At 56.9% G+C, this 17,037-nt stretch overlaps 1 protein-coding gene across 2 annotated transcripts; it reads right to left on the minus strand.

Moving 5' to 3' along the window:
• Positions 1-1,451: 1,451 nt before the first annotated feature.
• LOC119108976 (tyrosine-protein phosphatase non-receptor type 61F) lies at positions 1,452-11,664 on the minus strand. 2 transcript variants are annotated; one of them, XM_037232522.1, is made up of 8 exons: positions 11,371-11,664; positions 9,787-9,914; positions 9,107-9,332; positions 7,566-7,721; positions 6,213-6,328; positions 5,747-5,802; positions 2,764-2,881; positions 1,452-2,032 (listed from the first exon to the last, which is right to left on the minus strand). In XM_037232522.1, the coding sequence occupies exons 1-8, from the start codon at positions 11,656-11,658 to the stop codon at positions 1,843-1,845; spliced, it is 1,278 nt and encodes a 425-aa protein (XP_037088417.1). In that variant the 5' UTR covers positions 11,659-11,664; the 3' UTR covers positions 1,452-1,842. The 2 variants fall into 2 exon arrangements, with proteins under 2 accessions (XP_037088417.1, XP_037088418.1); XM_037232523.1 differs by having other exon boundaries at positions 1,917-2,032; positions 2,764-2,898.
• Between the last annotated feature and the right edge of the window lie 5,373 nt (positions 11,665-17,037).

The following is a 17,037-nucleotide window of genomic DNA, read 5'->3' on the forward strand; positions in this document are numbered from 1 at the left end:
TGACTTCGGGGCGCGGGGCAATACCCGAGCTCACGTCTGACTCCAGGGCGCGGGGCAATACCCGAGCTCACGTCTGACTTCAGAGCGCGGGGCAATACCTGAACTCACGTCTGACTCCAGGGTGCGGGGCAATACCCGAACTCACGTCTGACTTCGGGGCGCGGGGCAATACCCGAACTCACGTCTGACTTCAGGGCGCGGGGCAATACCTGAACTCACGTCTGACTCCAGGGTGCGGGGCAATACCCGAACTCACGTCTGACTTCGGGGCGCGGGGCAATACCCGAACTCACGTCTGACTTCAGGGGGTGGGGCAATCGGCATTGGTGCGCGGAGGCGGTTGATGGTGACGCAACCCGCTCGTCCGCACGCGAGCCTGCACCGATCCCTGTGTCTGCGTCACACACAAGCCCCCGGAGCAACACCCCACCGACGCCTGGTGCCTTGTGTTCAGTCTGGTGTGGTTTATGCTCGGTGACGAAAGACAGAGAGCTTGTCGTTTTGGTGGTGCTGATGCTCCGTATTGCGGCAGCACTGACATTTGGCCGCGACACGCAATTTGGATAATGCGAACTGTCGGTGAAGCGAACAGGTCACAGTTTGAAACTTTCACTGCAATGGAAATGGTAGATAATCCTTACATATGTTACGCCACATACAAAGCTTAACCGTTTAACTGCCAGCTTTCAGACAATTCCCGTGCATTGTCGAATGTGACGTCTATCCAGACGGTCCTATGCTGATCTGTCTCGACCACGACGCAAGCAACATTATGTATATACATATATATATATATATATATATATATATATATATATATATATATATGTGTGTGTGTGTGTGTGTGTGTGTGTGTGTGTGTGTGTGTGTGTGTGTGTGCGTGCGTGCGTGCGTGCGTGCGTGCGTGCGTGCGTGCGTGCGTGCGTGCGTGCGTGTGTGTGTGTATACACATATATACCGGAGTCGTCCACGCAGCCGGCCCGTGCCAGGGCCAGGACAGCAGGAACGGGCGCTTCTTTCGTCCCGCCGCCGTGCCAGACCAGCCGCTTCGACAGCAGGGGCCCACCGCAGCCGCGCGGCATCCCACCACGCAGAACACACGCCCAACGTTTCTAAAATATATGTGTATTTATCCACCGCACGCGATGCAGCCGGTTACAAAACACGTGCTGCGCGTCCGCCGGTCAGCGGCGGCGGTGGGCCGGCGCGCCGTCTGCCGCTGCGTGGCGCCCGTCAGTCCCATCTGTTATATAAAAAATAACCGGACCCGGGTTGCGGCGCACGGTCGCGCTACGACACAAACAGTATGAAAAGGTAAAAGACCTCTGGAACGAACGCGTCGCTGCAGCCGGCGCGCCACCCAGGGGCGGACCGCCGGCGGCCCAGCCAGGGGTCACCGGCGCAGGCCGCCCGTTCGTCCCGGTCCCCCCCCCCCCCCTCCTCCCCCCGACACTGAGGGCTGCTAATGCCCGGGACAGCGGCCGCGGCCGACACTCACGCTCTCACTCGGCGCCGCACGCCACCTGACGCCGCGCGCGCGTGCGCAGGCAGTCTGCCCGTCGCTCGGTCAGACACGCCGCCCGCGACGTCGCGCTCAGAGCCGCGCCGCGCCGCGCCGCGCGCGGACCAATTGGCACGATTTCTCCCCCTCCCCTCCCCGGAGCGCCTATGGAGACAGCGGTGTGCGGGCGGACCGGGCGGCGTCGTCGCGCCGGCTGAGTACGGGGCGGCGGTGGGCGGACGGCCGTTTGTACTGCGCCACCGCGAGAGGGCGCGCCGCCCGGCCGGCCGCCGACGCTCCGGCCGCGCACGCCCGCCGGCTCGCTCGGCCCCGCGAGCCGGCTACAACCAGCGCGACCACATCAGGTAGACGAGCAGAGCGCCGCCCAGCGCGGCGGCCGTGTAGCCCAGCGGCCGCAGCTGCTGCTTGCGCCGCTGCCACAGCTCGTGCTCCAGCTGCCGACGCCGCATCTCCTCGACGCGCTGTTCCAGCTGGGCCTTGCGCACGCGGCGCTGGCGCAGACCGCTGCTCCTGCGGCCGGCGCAACGGCGCGGTGAGAGCGACGCTCAGAGGCCGGGCGCACGGCGACACACTTGTTGTTAAAACAGGAACGTGACGCCGACTCAACTGTTTCCGATAAGTCCGGCGTCGATGCAGAATTGCATCATCAGACTAGATTTGCTTCATTTGTTACCCAAGATAAGCGACATCGTCAAAGGATTGTGACTGATGATATTCGCTTACAGACACACCACGTCGACAATTAAACCTGGGCTCTGCGCTTGCGGGACAACTTGGTGTGTAACTGGGCAGCTAGTCGCAAAACCGTGAAGCAAGCGTATCATTTTCTACTCTGCTCAGACGGAACACGCCAAGACGGCGTTCTTAACCAGCCTACCTCATCGCAGTAAGCAAATACGGCAAGCGGTGGTATCAGCGCCCTCACGTGACCAAACAAGCCAATACCACAGCGTGGCGCAGACCGCGATAGCAGTCGGAGTCGGCACTGGTGCAGTGTACGAGTCTGCTGACAGTGGCGTGGTGCCTGACCTTAGTTTCGGCCACCTGGTGTTTACGGTTTGTCGGCGTCAGTCGAGTGCCCGAGGCAAGGTGTGGGTGGCGTGGTAGCACGCCTCTGCCAGTGCGGGGCAGGGGCCAGGTGCCAGTGGTGTGGTTTCAGTGATGTCAGTGCTCGTGGTGCTCGTGCTCTTCGGTGTCAGCGTCGGTGTCGGCGTCGGCGGCCGGGCGCGCGCCCCACTCACCCGTCGTTCAAGAGTGGCGCGTCGATGAGGTGGGTGAGCCGGGGGGCGACGCCGGTGTCGGCCGGTCGGCAGGCGTTGGGGCGCGGCGGCAGCTGGGGCGTCTCCTCTTCGGACGAGTCTGCGACAGACCGCGAGCTGTCAGACACACACGGACCGTCTTAGAGCAGCGCCGGGCGACACGCAGCGCGGGGGAGCCGCGCACAGCACAGCACGGCACGGCACGGCACGGCACGGCACGGCACGTACAGGGCGGCGCGCGTACGCAGCGGGTACGGCGCACACGTGAGGAGCAGCACCAATACATGGTGGGACGGCCCAGACGGCCGGAGCCCGGGCACCGGCCGGCGACTTCCGCCCATGTCAGCTGGGCTGGCTGCTGTGTGAGCTGGGAACGACAGCGCCGGCACACCGGGCACGAATATAGCTTCGAGTATATTTTTAGGTGGCCGAGGTGGTGCAAAACAAAGCCTGAGTGCTACGAACCTTTGCTGTGCGTGCATGTTACTGAATTAAGACAGTGGACCAAAGTCAAACGGAACAAGCAAGCAAACCACGAAGGACAAAATGCCTGATAAAATAGCTGATGATGATGATGATTGGGGTTTTAGGGTGCACAGACTACTAACGTCTTTGCGCCTGATAAAATAGCTTGCCGGGACCGGGGGCGGATCCCACAACTGACGACGGGAATTGATGTACGCGGGCAAAAAGCCGCGTCGATTTCGGTCCAGTTAGTTCGTATGTGGTTTTCGAACACACTCAATGCACGAATAGCTAAGGTACGTTGTAATGAAAACGGAAAAATGACCTTTCAGGTTTGGTCGCAACGGGAATAAAACGAATTTAGTGAGCAGCCCCATAGCGCCTTGAAAGCTAAATACAATAACGGCTTACCGGAACAGTGGTGCAACACAGGAACAGAAAGCGACAGTTTTGAAACCAAACAGAACAATCGGCAAACATTGACGAGATGGAACGGCAAGCACACTTAACCAGTCATTTAGTCGGCAAAACAACAGCTACCAAATAATTATGCTATTGGTTAGAAACACTGGGCCCACACTCATTAGCCCGGCGCGTTCCAGCACTGCGCAGCGAGCCCCCGGCCGGCGGACACGCGTCGGAAGGCGCGCCGCGCCAGCCCAAGCCACAGCAACCCAATAAGCTGAGATGGAGCCGCGCGCTGGCCGGCTGGGGAGACCCGAAGGCAAGCGACGCAGTGGGAGGAGCTCGACCGAGGGTCGGAAGGAACTCGGCCGCTGCCACCCCGTGCTACTGACCGGGGGGGGGGGGGGGGGCAGCGTCCGGGGATGGTGCCTCGCCCCCCCCCCCTCTTGCCACTCACCAGGGGAGTAGGACCCGGGGACAGCGCGCCCCGTGCAGCTAAGCGGGGGGACCAGGACCCGGGGACGGCGCCCCCTCCCCTCCCCCCCCGTGCCACTGACTGGAGGGACCAGGACCCGGGGACGGCGCCCCCCCCCCGTGCCACTGACTGGAGGGACCAGGACCCGGGGACGGCGCCCCCCCCCCCCCGTGCCACTGACTGGAGGGACCAGGGCCCGGGGACGGCGCCCCCTCCCCTCCCCCCCCCGTGCCACTGACTGGAGGGACCAGGGCCCGGGGACGGCGCCCCCTCCCCTCCCCCCCGTGCCACTGACTGGAGGGACCAGGACCCGGGGACGACGCCCTCTCCCCTCCCCCCCCGTGCCACTGACTGGAGGGACCAGGGCCCGGGGACGGGCGCCCCCCCGTGCCACTGACTGGAGGGACCAGGGCCCGGGGACGGCGCCCCCCCCCCCCCCCCTCCCCGTGCCACTGACTGGAGGGACCAGGGCCCGGGGACGGCGCCCCCCCCGTGCCACTGACTGGAGGGACCAGGGCCCGGGGACGGCGCCCCCCCCCCCCCTCCCCGTGCCACTGACTGGAGGGAACAGGACCCGGGGATGGCGCCCCCCCCCCCCCGCCCCTTGCCACTGAGCGGGAGGAGCAGCACCCAGGGACGGCACAGGCAGCACAGCTGGGCGTTACGCTGAAGCCCTCACACCATGCACGCGAGCTCGGCCCGCTGACCGGCCGCTCTCCCCGACCCACACGCGGCCGGCCGCCACAAGCGACGGACGCGCCGCCCGCGCTGGATCAGGGTCAAGCAGCAGCCGGGCGCGCGGAGGGCGGCGGGACCGGGTCACCAGGCGGCTTCAGCCACAATACCACGCCTTAGTTGTACGCGGAAATAAATTTTAATGGTGACTGTAAGATATCCTGAATGAAATTGTTTTATGTATTCATGGGTGATTCAGAGAATTAGCGCTGAAGGTCCTTTGCATTGGTGGGCGAATCAAGACAATTTCCGCTGTAAGACAGCGCATGTTGACAAATGTTACGCGCTACTGTCTGAATCAGTCGGCCAGCAAAAGTTACTGACAGCCAGACCGCCGGCGGCGTTTGGCAGCACGATGCTTTCGGACCTGATGGCGGTCACTGGGAGCATCCGCTGAACAATCAACCGAAGAGCAGACAAATCACGGGACAGTGTAGGCGCCAATGGCTGGATCAGCGAGGCCATTAACACCAGGCCTGACGGCAAGGGCGTTCACTGCCCGGTACGGAAGGGGGGTGGGGAGATGAGAGAGGAGAGAGGAGAGACGAGAGAGGAGAGAGGAGAGGGAGAGGGGGCGGCAGGGCAGGGCAGAACGGACAGGAGGGAGACAGCCCTGTGCGCCGAATACCTACGACAGACGACATCCAGTCGGGCCGCCACCACGCTGAAACAGCGCCGCGCACCAGCTCAGATCGGCCGCCCCTCCACCGCACACTCGAGCACAGCAGCCCACCACCATCACAGACCCTCCACCACGCGCAGCCAAACGCCACCGTAGTCACGGCTCAGCTGACCAGCGATCCTCCAGCACACCCGTCACCGCGGACGGCGCGGCCCCAGCGGCCCCGCGTCGGGCGATGCTGCTCACCGGCGGTGGCCACTCACCGGATAGGTTCTCCTCGTTGTAGATGTCGGGCGAGCGCAGGTCGGCCGGCGGTGACCTGGCGACAACACGCGGCGGACCTCAGCACCGGCTCGTTGCTCCGCCGACGGACGCATACTCACACGTAACTTAAAGCTGAGTGCGAGCCGTCAACGCGACGTTCTTAAGCTGACAAGGCGGATGCGCACAAACAAGTGACGTCCCAGTTACCACCGTGTGGATCTTCCCAACCAGTGACACACACTGACAGCCAATGAAGATACCTTGAGTTCAGCCCCAGACGTAAACCTATCTCCCCTAACCCGGCATATAATTAACAGCGAGACAACAGCGCCATTGGCGACAGGCAAGCCAGCACACTGCCGCGCCGAACGCCAGGTCGCCAGGCAGCCCGGCGCAGCGGGCAGGCCGGGCTGGGTCGCGGCCGCTCGCCGCGCGCGCTCGCCGGCCGCTGCCCCCGCGGCGCACCTGTTGAGTGACTCGGTGCGGGGCGGCGGCGGCGGCGGCGTCTCGTCGCCAGACTCATCCTCAGACGGCAGCTTCCGCTTCTGCGGCGAGCTGTTGCTACCGTTCGTCAGGTCACACTGCGGACACACGGGTCGAGTAAGAGCCAGGTCACACTGCGGAGACAGACGGCCGGATGAGGGTTAGGTCACACTGCGGAAAGACGGACCGGGTGAGGGTTAGACCACACTGCAGACAGACGGCCGGATGAGGGTCAGGTCACACCGCGGACAGACGGCCGGATGAGGGTCAGGTCACACTGCGGAAAGACGGACCGGGTGAGGGTTAGACCACACTGCAGACAGACGGCCGGATGAGGGTCAGGTCACACTGCGGACAGACGGCCGGATGAGGGTCAGGTCACACCGCGGACAGACGGCCGGATGGGGGTCAGGTCACACTGCGGACAGACGGCCGGATGAGGGTCAGGTCACACCGCGGACAGACGGCCGGATGAGGGTCAGGTCACACTGCAGACAGACGGCCGGATGAGGGTCAGGTCACACTGCGGACAGACGGCCGGATGAGGGTCAGGTCACACCGCGGACAGACGGCCGGATGAGGGTCAGGTCACACCGCGGACAGACGGCCGGATGAGGGTCAGGTCACACCGCGGACAGACGGCCGGATGAGGGTCAGGTCACACCGCGGACAGACGGCCGGATGAGGGTTAGGCCACACTGCGGACAGACGGACCGGATGAGGGTTAGGCCATACTGCGGACAGACGGACCGGGTGAGGGTTAGGTCACCCTGCGGAAAGACGGGCCCAGTGAGGGTTAGGCCACACTGCGGACAAACGGATTGGCGAGGGTTGGGCCACCATGCGTACAGACAGCCGGGTGAGGGCCAGGCCACACTGCGGACAGGCAAGGTGAGAGTTAGGTCACACTGCGGACAGACGGGCAGGGTGAGGGTTAGGCCACACTGTGGACAGACGGGCCGAGTGAGGGCTAGGCCACACTGCGGACAGACGGGCAGGGTGGGGGTTAGGTCACACTGCGGACAGACGGGTCGAGTGAGGGTTAGGCCACACTGCGGACAGATGGGCCGAGTGAGGGTTAGGCCACACTGCGGACAGACAGGGTGAGGGTTAGGCCACACTGCGGACAGACGGGGTGAGGATTAGGTCACACTGTGGACAGGCCACACTGCGGCCGGGCGAAGCTCAGGTTACACAGCGGCCCCGCCCCCCCCCCCCCTTCCCGCCGCACCACGAGTGACGCCACCAAGTGATCCCCGTCCCCTGGTCGTCGGAGTTGTGCCCCCGGCAGCCCCCCCCCCCCCCCCCCCCTCCCGCCCGGTCCGACTCACTCACCAGAGCGTTGTGTTTGAGCAAAGACCTGGCGCCCTCGACGATCGCCTGGTAGGAGAACTTGAGCTGCTCGTGGGTCTGGATCAGACCCATCCGGTAGCGGCGCATGTCCAGCAGCACGCTCTGTATGGTCTGGCCGTCCACACAGCCGTGCTCCAGCTGCCGACACGGGCGGCGGCGTCACACACTGCCGACACGTGGGCGACGTGACCGAGCGGGCACGCCGACACGCTGGCTGACAGCGGCGCTGCGGCGCGGCGCCGGCCAGCCACCACCTGCAGCCACGTGTGGCACACACTGGTGCAGACACCGCTGACACGGTCACCGCACAGACCGGCCAGACCCGGCGCCGCTGGCCGCCTGGTCGCCGACCTCAGACGGCGGATGTGGCTGGTAGTACATCAGGCAGCTGTGTTATTCTATGCATGTGATCATGTTGCTGGAGGCTCATGGCATTACTCACTGAAATGTCCGTAACTCGTTCTTAGTTTGGACGTGTCACTTCGATAAATGTACTTTAATTATCATGTGATAGAAATATCAGTCGCCAGTTAACAAATCGAATGGCGAGTAAGACGATCACGGGAGTTGAACACGCTGAATATCCCCAAAAACAGGCCTGCCTGCCTGTCCATGGCGTCCACGCCCCCCCCCCCCCCCCTCCCCCCCCCCCCCCGGTATGCGCACGCGCGCGACTGGGTGTGAACGCCAGAGCTAGCACTGCCTGCGGTCCGGCAGATGTCAAACAAACAAGGTGCACCTGTTCCAGGAATGGAAACTCCTGTCAGCGTCCGCAACTGCCGATGCGTTGGTTTTGATTGTTGATTTTCTATTAACCATACAGGCAACACCGAAAAATCACATCGCTTTCCGACGGGCACTGACAACATCCCACCATGTCACAAAACAAGATGCGTGGCAGCGGCTGGTCGTACTGTCCGAGCGATACTATTCGGGATCCGTTCTGGCAGAGGCAACAATCCACTGACATCCGTGGGGAGGGGTGGCACGAAACATGAGCCACGAATTTAGTAGGCAGTTTGCAGATTGGACTGCACTTTACGGCCGTCGTCAGTTCTCCAACTCCGGACTGACTGGCCTACGACAGGAAGTTGCCCGTCGCAAAAAACTGCCGCAAGCCAATCACCATCAGCAAGGTTCCAAAGCCGGCCGGTGGCGGCAGTGAGTCCTCTTACGGGGTAAAGCCACAGGAAACCGTCCGAGGAACAGCGACCATACCGGACACAGGATGTCAACAAACCGCCCGGCACGTGACGGTCCTAGGACCTTCCGCGAAGAGGCCGCGGCCAGGAATTAGGGGAAACGGCAGATAGCAGTCAGCCAGCAGTAATCAGACGCGGCTATCAGGACAAACGCCCGACAGTGTCCGGGCACGGAGCTGCCTGGGTGCGTCCTGCGTCGTCGATGGACCACGAGCGGGCGGCAGGGTTGGGAGAGGGGAGACGCCGTCCCCAGCGACCAACCGCCGCCGAGTGACGGCGCCGTGAGGCCGGGACGCCACCCTGCCTCGCGGCATCCCTCACCATGAGCAGGTAGCTGTCGACGAGGCTGAAGGTGCCACTGCGGCCGATGCCGGCCGAGCAGTGCACCACGGCCGGGCCGGCGTCCTCCTCCAGCACGCCGGCGTCGCGCACCGCCGACAGGAACATGAGGAACGCGTGCGGCGACTGCGGGATGCCGAAGTCGGGCCACGTGGTGTAGTGGTAGTGCAGCACCTCCCGCTGCTCGCCGCTGGCCCGGTCCGTCAGCCTGCCGGCGCCGGCGCCGCCAGGGCGTCAGCGAGAGGGGCCCACTCCGCGGCCGACAGCGGCGCCGAGGCGTCACAAGGCGAGCAACGGCCGCCGGCGGGGCGCCGACCAGTGCCGCGCAGCAGTGGGCCTTTCGGCGCAGCTGCATTTATGTGGCCAATTTGACTGACCATTGTAGGATGGCGAATGTGACGCCCGGTATGTCAAGCCATGTGGTTTGCTATTTCATTACTCCCAGCGCAGCCTCCTTAATTGTCAACCTAAAACGGGCTGTATCCTGATTCCGACGCATCTTTGCAGGCCCCAAGGAGCGCGTCTGTGGTGAGCAGTCCCCAGCCGTGGGTCCCGAGTCTGACCCACAGTTACCAGCGCTACGCGGGTCCCTAGCGCAGCGTGGCGGCAGCCGCCCTCAGGGGGGGGGGGGGGGGGTTCCGACGGCGGCGCGCGCGTCTCACTTGAGCGCCGACACGGTGTAGTAGCTGCAGTCGGTCTGGCTGACGAGCTCCACCGTCAGGCCGACGTCGTCCATCTGAAGCCGATCCTCCGGCCCGCCGCCCAGCGGCCAGTACTGGTGACACTTGATCTGCCGACGAGGCGTCCGACATGTGGCAGTCACCGGCCGCACCCGCTCTGACGGGACGTGCCGGTGTTTCCAAACTAATCTGGTCAGGTGCAAGGATGCCAATACTCGTTCATGCCATTGGCGCACTCTGTCAGGCCCCCATGTGACGCTGTTCCTTCCTTTCCTCAAGATCAACCGGTCAGCGTCGAGCAAAGCAGGCCGGCAAACGATTGTTGACACGTCACAGGCAATGCAAACAGAACGAGCGAGTCAGGACGCCGCACTGTCTGGATGCACAGAGTCCAAGGTACTGCTGAGTGGTAGCCAGTAACCTGGCGTCGCCATTGAAAGCTGTAATGTCAGCATGAACTGGATTTCATGACAACATGACAGCATGGCAGCATCAATTGGAGTCAGCAGACAGCATGGATTTCAATCCACATTCTTGTCGCCTAGCTGAATAAATCTGTGAGCCCCGAGCCACGCAGGGATAGCAGTCAGCCTGGGGTCAGACGGCCAGCACTGATGACACCTGACTAGGGGGGGGGGGGGGGGGCGGGGGAGCACACACAGTCAGCAGCCAGGCGTCCGACAGTCTGACAGCGACACACACCAGGCGGGTCCAGGTCAGGAGCGGCGGCAGCACACACCAGACCGACCCAGGTCAGGTGCGGCTACACACAACAGACGGGCCCAGGTCAGGGGCGGCGGCCACACGCACACCATGCGGGCGCAGGTCAGGAGCAGCAGTGACACATGTCAGGCGGGTCCAGGTCGGGGGCGGCATTGACACACGCTAGTCCGGGTTTCCAGTCAAGGTGTCAGCGTATCGCTGGTAAAGAAGTGACACGACCAACAGGCAACAAAGGCAGAAAGTCACTGGGGAGTCATCATAGCTTATTCATCAACCACTGCCACTGCCCAGCTTAGTTTTTCTATGCATTCCTGATGACAATGAGGGATGGAATGTCACTGAGTCACCATGTTTGCAGAACTGATCAGCTAATGTCTCTGTAGTTGCAGAACACAATATACATGCTGATGTGGCTATGAGCTAGCATTTGTTCCTCTCAAACTCAGGTAGCATATTCCATTTTGCTGTCATCAGTGATGTACACAAAAGTGGGTTTGCAAGTCGTGTCCAAATACAAAGACATCTGAACAACTATGATGCTTGATAGTATGTGCAGAAGCTTAAATCTGACATACTTCCACATAAAATGCAAATAAAAGAACTCATACAAATGTGGAACACTTTGTTTCAGGGAATGTACACATTTGCACCTCAGCATCAAACACCATTTTGGCAATACGCAACAAGCAAGTTTACATGGGTTGCAATGCATATTGCAAAATGAGTTTGCTGTGGGAAATGTTTATTCGGTGGTGTTCGGCACCAGACACCTACCATCGTTTTATCAAAACACGCTCTCGCTCCCCTCCCCTCCCTTCCCCCCACCAGCGCCTATGGCCTCACCTGGTTCTTCTCGATCGTCTTGTTGAGCATGATGATGGCGCGCGAGCGCTGCTCCCAGACGAGCAGCCAGAAGTGGCCGGTGGTGTTGGGCAGCGGGCCCTGCGTCAGGATGTAGCGCCGCCGCGCCGCCGGCACCTCCACCAGGCTGGCGTTGATGTAGTCGGCCGGGCCGCGCGACAGCCGGATGCGCGTGTGGTCGTACGGGTTGACGTCCCTGTACCGGTTCAGCGGCCGGTTCTCCACCAGCTTGGCGTCCTTGTAGGTGAAGTTGAACTGCTGCGCGTCCATGCGGATCTCCTGCGGCGGAGGCGGCCGGCGTCAGGCGGCACGGCGGGGCGGGGCACCACGGGGGCGCCCGCTCACTGCCGCCGCGGCGGATCGAGCGGGGCCGGGCGGCACGGAGGCGCCCGCTCACCGCCGCGGCGGCTCGACCGGGGCCGGGCGGCGCGCCGGCCGCCCGGCTCTGACACTGGTGGGGTGCCCGATCAGACGCGACAAGCCGCCCACGCCGTCTTCGGGCACATTCGGTCAGGCGTGTACATGGTTTAGCGTTCCTGCCGAATCACAACCAAACCTACAGGATATTTCGCAACTTCTTTCTCACCCTGACACCACCTGCAAGGTCCGTGAGGTTCATGTGACATTGTCAGCTGCAAGTCGCAAACCACCAGTCCACGGAGCGTGGAGGGCGAGAAAATTTTCCATTCGTCAGCAGCCCTGTCTCCAGCTCCGAGATGTTCTCGAGGCCGTCCATTTCGCCGAGGGCGTGGGACTTTTACTAACCAGCAAACTCTCAAGTCTGAGCGCTCCTTGCTACGGAGATCCTCCATGTAAAAACTCTCTCCATTATGTATTCCCTGTGAGACCTGACAGTCCCAGCGCCTTAGCGACACGTCCTTGACTGACTTAACCTTAAATGCACCCTGGACCATGCCCGTCTCTGGCACCAGCACCTTTTCAGAAGTATTTTCAGGAACACCCATGCTTAAGGTTTGGCAATGTTCTGTGGCCTGGTAAAACGAGATCAATGGATTACTTACAGTTTCTTAAGTATCGCCCATAACTTAAAAATTATGTGACTTTGGTTACTTAAGTCAACTGACTATGAAAACTGTTGAAGCCACAGGACAAAATGCAGAGACTGAGGTCGAGAGAAAACATATGACACAACTTGTACAGCCTTCCAGGGCATTGTCAAATGCAACACAACCATGAAGTGGCGAGACTTGGCTGTCACAAGCACTTAAACCAGAGAGACAGCTTGTACAGCATGACAAGAATGAGACCACAGTGGATACTTTTGTCGCAAATTACGCTGAATGGTTTGCACGAGTGGCAAAGTGTCTGGAGTTTCTGCAAAGCTTGCTGTGCCTGTCCTCAACCTACCGGCCTAGTTGTGCCATCCAGTTCAACACATGATTCTGGATCCACTGTTTTGCTAAGAAATACATATGGTTTTACATTTGCACAATGCTGCAGCATGGCCACCCTGGGCATTACTTGACCTTCATTGGCCTACTGCCACCTGTCCCTTCCACATCAATCATGCCAAACAATGTGCCCCTGTTGTGGAACTTACACCTGTGCTGCTTGATACCAAGTCAAGCATGTTTCCCCGGACCAAAGTGGCAGCAAAGAGATTGAAGAACATCAGCAGGATCCCATGTGTGGCATGGGGTGAGTGAGACAACAGCACACGTCAGCTTGTCAGCTGTTATCATACCTGGAAATGACACCAGAAGCCACCCTAATGGGCCAACAAATTTGGGACGCGATAACACTAGATTTCGCCAAGTGTTGAAAGCCCCTTCATGAGAATTTAACATGCAGGAGTCCACTGATGTAGCACCCGCAAGCTCAGTCACTGGCACCGGGCTTGAGATGTGGTTGCTTATTAGCAGGCTCATCCTTCAAAATTGTAATTGATGAAATTGATGCGCTTGAAGTAATTTATAGTTTTGGCAATCACGCCAAAATTCTCTGAAGCTGTGCATGTTGGGTGTATACTGGCTAGAATTAATTGGGCCATATGCCTATGTAGTATCACAGCACACCATATCTCTGGGTCACCTCATCTTGCATGCCAGACTGGGCTTCAAAAAGGTGACACTGGCCACTTTCTTGCCAATTTGCTGTACCTACATATGGTACAGTTTTGAAATCTGAAAATGGCTAGTAATTATTGTGTTCATCTACAATGTGCTGTTGGCTTCAAATCTTTATCTGCATCTATGATCATCCAGGAAAGACACAGTTGTTAACACTCATGCCTCATGGCTTCTGTCTTTATGCTCTGACAGCTAAAATCTGATGATGACAACTATGTCTATCGACATCTATGGAAAGACCGATCTACAACGTACGCATGCCAGCACATGGTGGTACGCACACATCAGCCGCTGAGTGCCTGACAATTGTCAGTTCTCTCCCCTTGTTAATTAATTATCCTCTGTTCCTTAATTTTCTATTTCATTATTAAGAATTAAGATTACATCAAGACTAATAATCCTCTGTTAATTAATCTGTACAGAATAACTATCCAACTTTTTTTGTTTCTGAAAACTAAACGCACCTATGATAAAAAAAATGCATGAAAAAAATGTTTACTTCACAAAAATGTGGCAACCAGGCTGGGCCAGTCAGCTATTCACAGCAGAAAATTTAGCACAGTTCAGGTAAGACCCAGTGACAAACTGCCTCCCTGTCTGACTGCACATCTGGGAAACCAGAGGTATGGGGTTTGATTCGCCACAGTGTTGCCCTTCCTGCCAGGGTAAGAGGCAGGCGACGCCACTATAGCCTCAGCAGCTGGTTGCGTCGTAAAGCCCCAATGGCATGGCTCATTGTCTGACTGTGACAATATTTCTTTGAAGCGGGTACATGGAGATTGTACCTTTATGGCTATATCATTGTTTGGTGCAGTTCTGATTCTAGATCACAATCCAGCTTTAGCTCATTCAGGAACACAAATTTCAGGTGAGCTGTAAGAGGTCCTGGTGTACAGCCATAATGGATCTAGTACCTAATGCTGGACACTGTGTTCCTGAAGTTAGGAGACTTTGGGGAACAAATGTTCCAACAAAAGTTTGTAACACACTTCCCAGGGACAACTTGATCTACTTTCCCTTGTTTACATTCCCTTTCTGTGTTAACATTTAGTAGCTATTTCCACATCCTGTTTACTCCTTTTTAGCACGTCAAATAATTCAGAGAAATATCTGACACAGACAGTGCCTTATGCTAATTTTGCTGCAATTTTGATAAAACAAAGGAAGTGCTATCCAGCTACTTTCTTCAACAGCCAGCTGACACATCTCACAAATGCAATATGTAACAGCATATTATCAGCCAGGAAAAGGGCCTTTTATCTTTTTGGAAAGGCCTCATCTTCCCCCTCACTGTACAGGCAGGAAATGCCTCCCCAATACTGAACCCAAATCATTCAAAATTTCTCCACAACCAGAAAAATGTCTTAACCTGCTTACTGATAAACAGACTGCTCCTGATCCCACCCAAAATATCATCACCACATTATGATGTCACACAACTGTTCTTACAATGCAACCCATATGCATTCAACCACATCCATTTTTATCAGGAGGCCATAGAATTTTACCCTGATAAGAAACAAAAAACAAAAAATTACAATATTGACAGTGGCAATTACTGCACCATTACTAGTGGCACTGAAAACAGAAGCTGGATACAACTATGCTACACAATCAATAATTCATTACAAAAACAAACTACCCTGACCAAAACAAGGTCAAATTTTGCCAATCCCAGTATTCAATACTGTATTATTAGCTACTAGGTACAACCCCTGCATTGACAACTGCATTATGAGCTTAATCATCACCATAGCCAAGGATAATTCAGCATTTATGCAGCATAAAACAGCAAATTTGGCATTTGCATCCAGCAACATATATAGGTGCAGAACAGGTTTTTCAGGACATATAATTCTTGTTTCCAAGCAAAGAACTATGCAAAACATTGGAAATAAATGGCAGTATCATGAATGGGAATATCTATTAGTATGGACAACATGGCATGTCAGTATATTCCCGCATTCCATAAATCTTCACATTAATTATACCACCTTTTGACTCAAACAAATTTGCTAAGATATGGTGTGCAGCCAAAAATAATGTGCGTCACTGGGGATTTATTGACACACTCAGCTGTTGAGGCTATATGGCATCGCCTGCCTCTCACCCTGGCAGGGAGGGCGGGCACCGCAGGGAATCGACCCCATACTTCTGGTTTCCTAGATGTGCAGTGGTTAACACAGACATGTTAGCCACTACACTGCTGGTGCCTCCCAAAATAGTGACATGATGAAAAGAAAAAAGCTGCCCAAAAATAATTTGATGGTAATTAGTTGTAGCACTGGTGCCAACAAATTCCAACAGCAAGCCATCTATAAACCACATTTAAACACCTGGCCAAGATTTGAAATGTGCTTAAGGATATGCCCAGTTTGCAAGTTGCATTACACCTTTAACTGAAATATACTATCATATGTTGACCTGCTTCACACACTTGGCATGTTTATTCCCAAACAAAGAGACAAGGCACATAAGGTCTTCTGGCTTAATCTGTCACCTAGGGGACTTCAAATACCTAATGATCCAGCTGCTGGAAAACCAAATAGATCTGGACCTTCTCTAATGCTGTTTTTTTCTTTGTTAATTATTATTCCCAGCATCAAAGAGGAATGCTGAAAAAATACGTGACTTAAAACATGTCGATGTGCTATAATGCCTATATGACTATGAGTGCCAGAGAAACTACTCCTGCACCACAACCCATTGAGTACTTCAGAGGTCTACAAGGGTGTTTTTGTATCCTTCTCAGAAAGGGCTAGAGATCTACAACAAAGGTCATCACCATTCCACATAGGAAGATGGAGTTTCATCATCACAAGTGTAAGGCAAAAAAATTTACAACATGATACACTATAAAAATGGTCACCGCCAAACCTCCCTCAAATGAAATGCATAAATGCGACACACGATGCGGCATTCACGGCACCCCACTCACATGGTACAAACATTTGCCACTTTTGTTTTTCTTCAAGTTCATTATAGTCTTTTTCAAGACTGGCAACCGTTTCTTCTGATATCATTGTATGGCAATGAAAGAAATCACATTTATCTGGCCAGGCGAAGCTCCATCATCACACGACCCACACGCAGGACCGCTCCGCCACCAAGTACTGTAATGGAGAACGAAGCGACCCCGGTCCCATGTATTGGTGATGTGATCGCTGAGGACGCAAAACACGAAGAGGTTGGCTCCACCTGGCTGATAGTATACTTTCAAAAATGACGTCAAATTAAGGTAACGTCATCAAAAATGAGCTCTCATTTGCTGCTTTTTAGTTTATGACGGTCATAAATATTCCTGTATCCTCAATAATACCACACTTCTTTGGAAAATATGGTAGCGTATTCTACAAGAGATACCAAATTAGATATTTTCCCTTCACTTCACTTATAATATCTAATGCCGGCGAAATAAGAGCAAAGCAGCATTTTGATGACACGTAACGTCCGTGCAAACCAGTGACAGATCTAAGACTTCGTCACCCGGACGGCCAAGCAGCATTGTGGGTCCCTCCGGCCGCGTTAAACGGTCAGATGACGTCGGAGAGCAGGACGG

The sequence above is a fragment of the Pollicipes pollicipes genome, unplaced genomic scaffold (assembly GCF_011947565.3).
Source record: "Pollicipes pollicipes isolate AB1234 unplaced genomic scaffold, Ppol_2.1 Scaffold_7135;HRSCAF=8457_pilon_pilon_pilon, whole genome shotgun sequence".
Taxonomy (NCBI): Eukaryota; Metazoa; Arthropoda; class Thecostraca; order Pollicipedomorpha; family Pollicipedidae; genus Pollicipes; species Pollicipes pollicipes.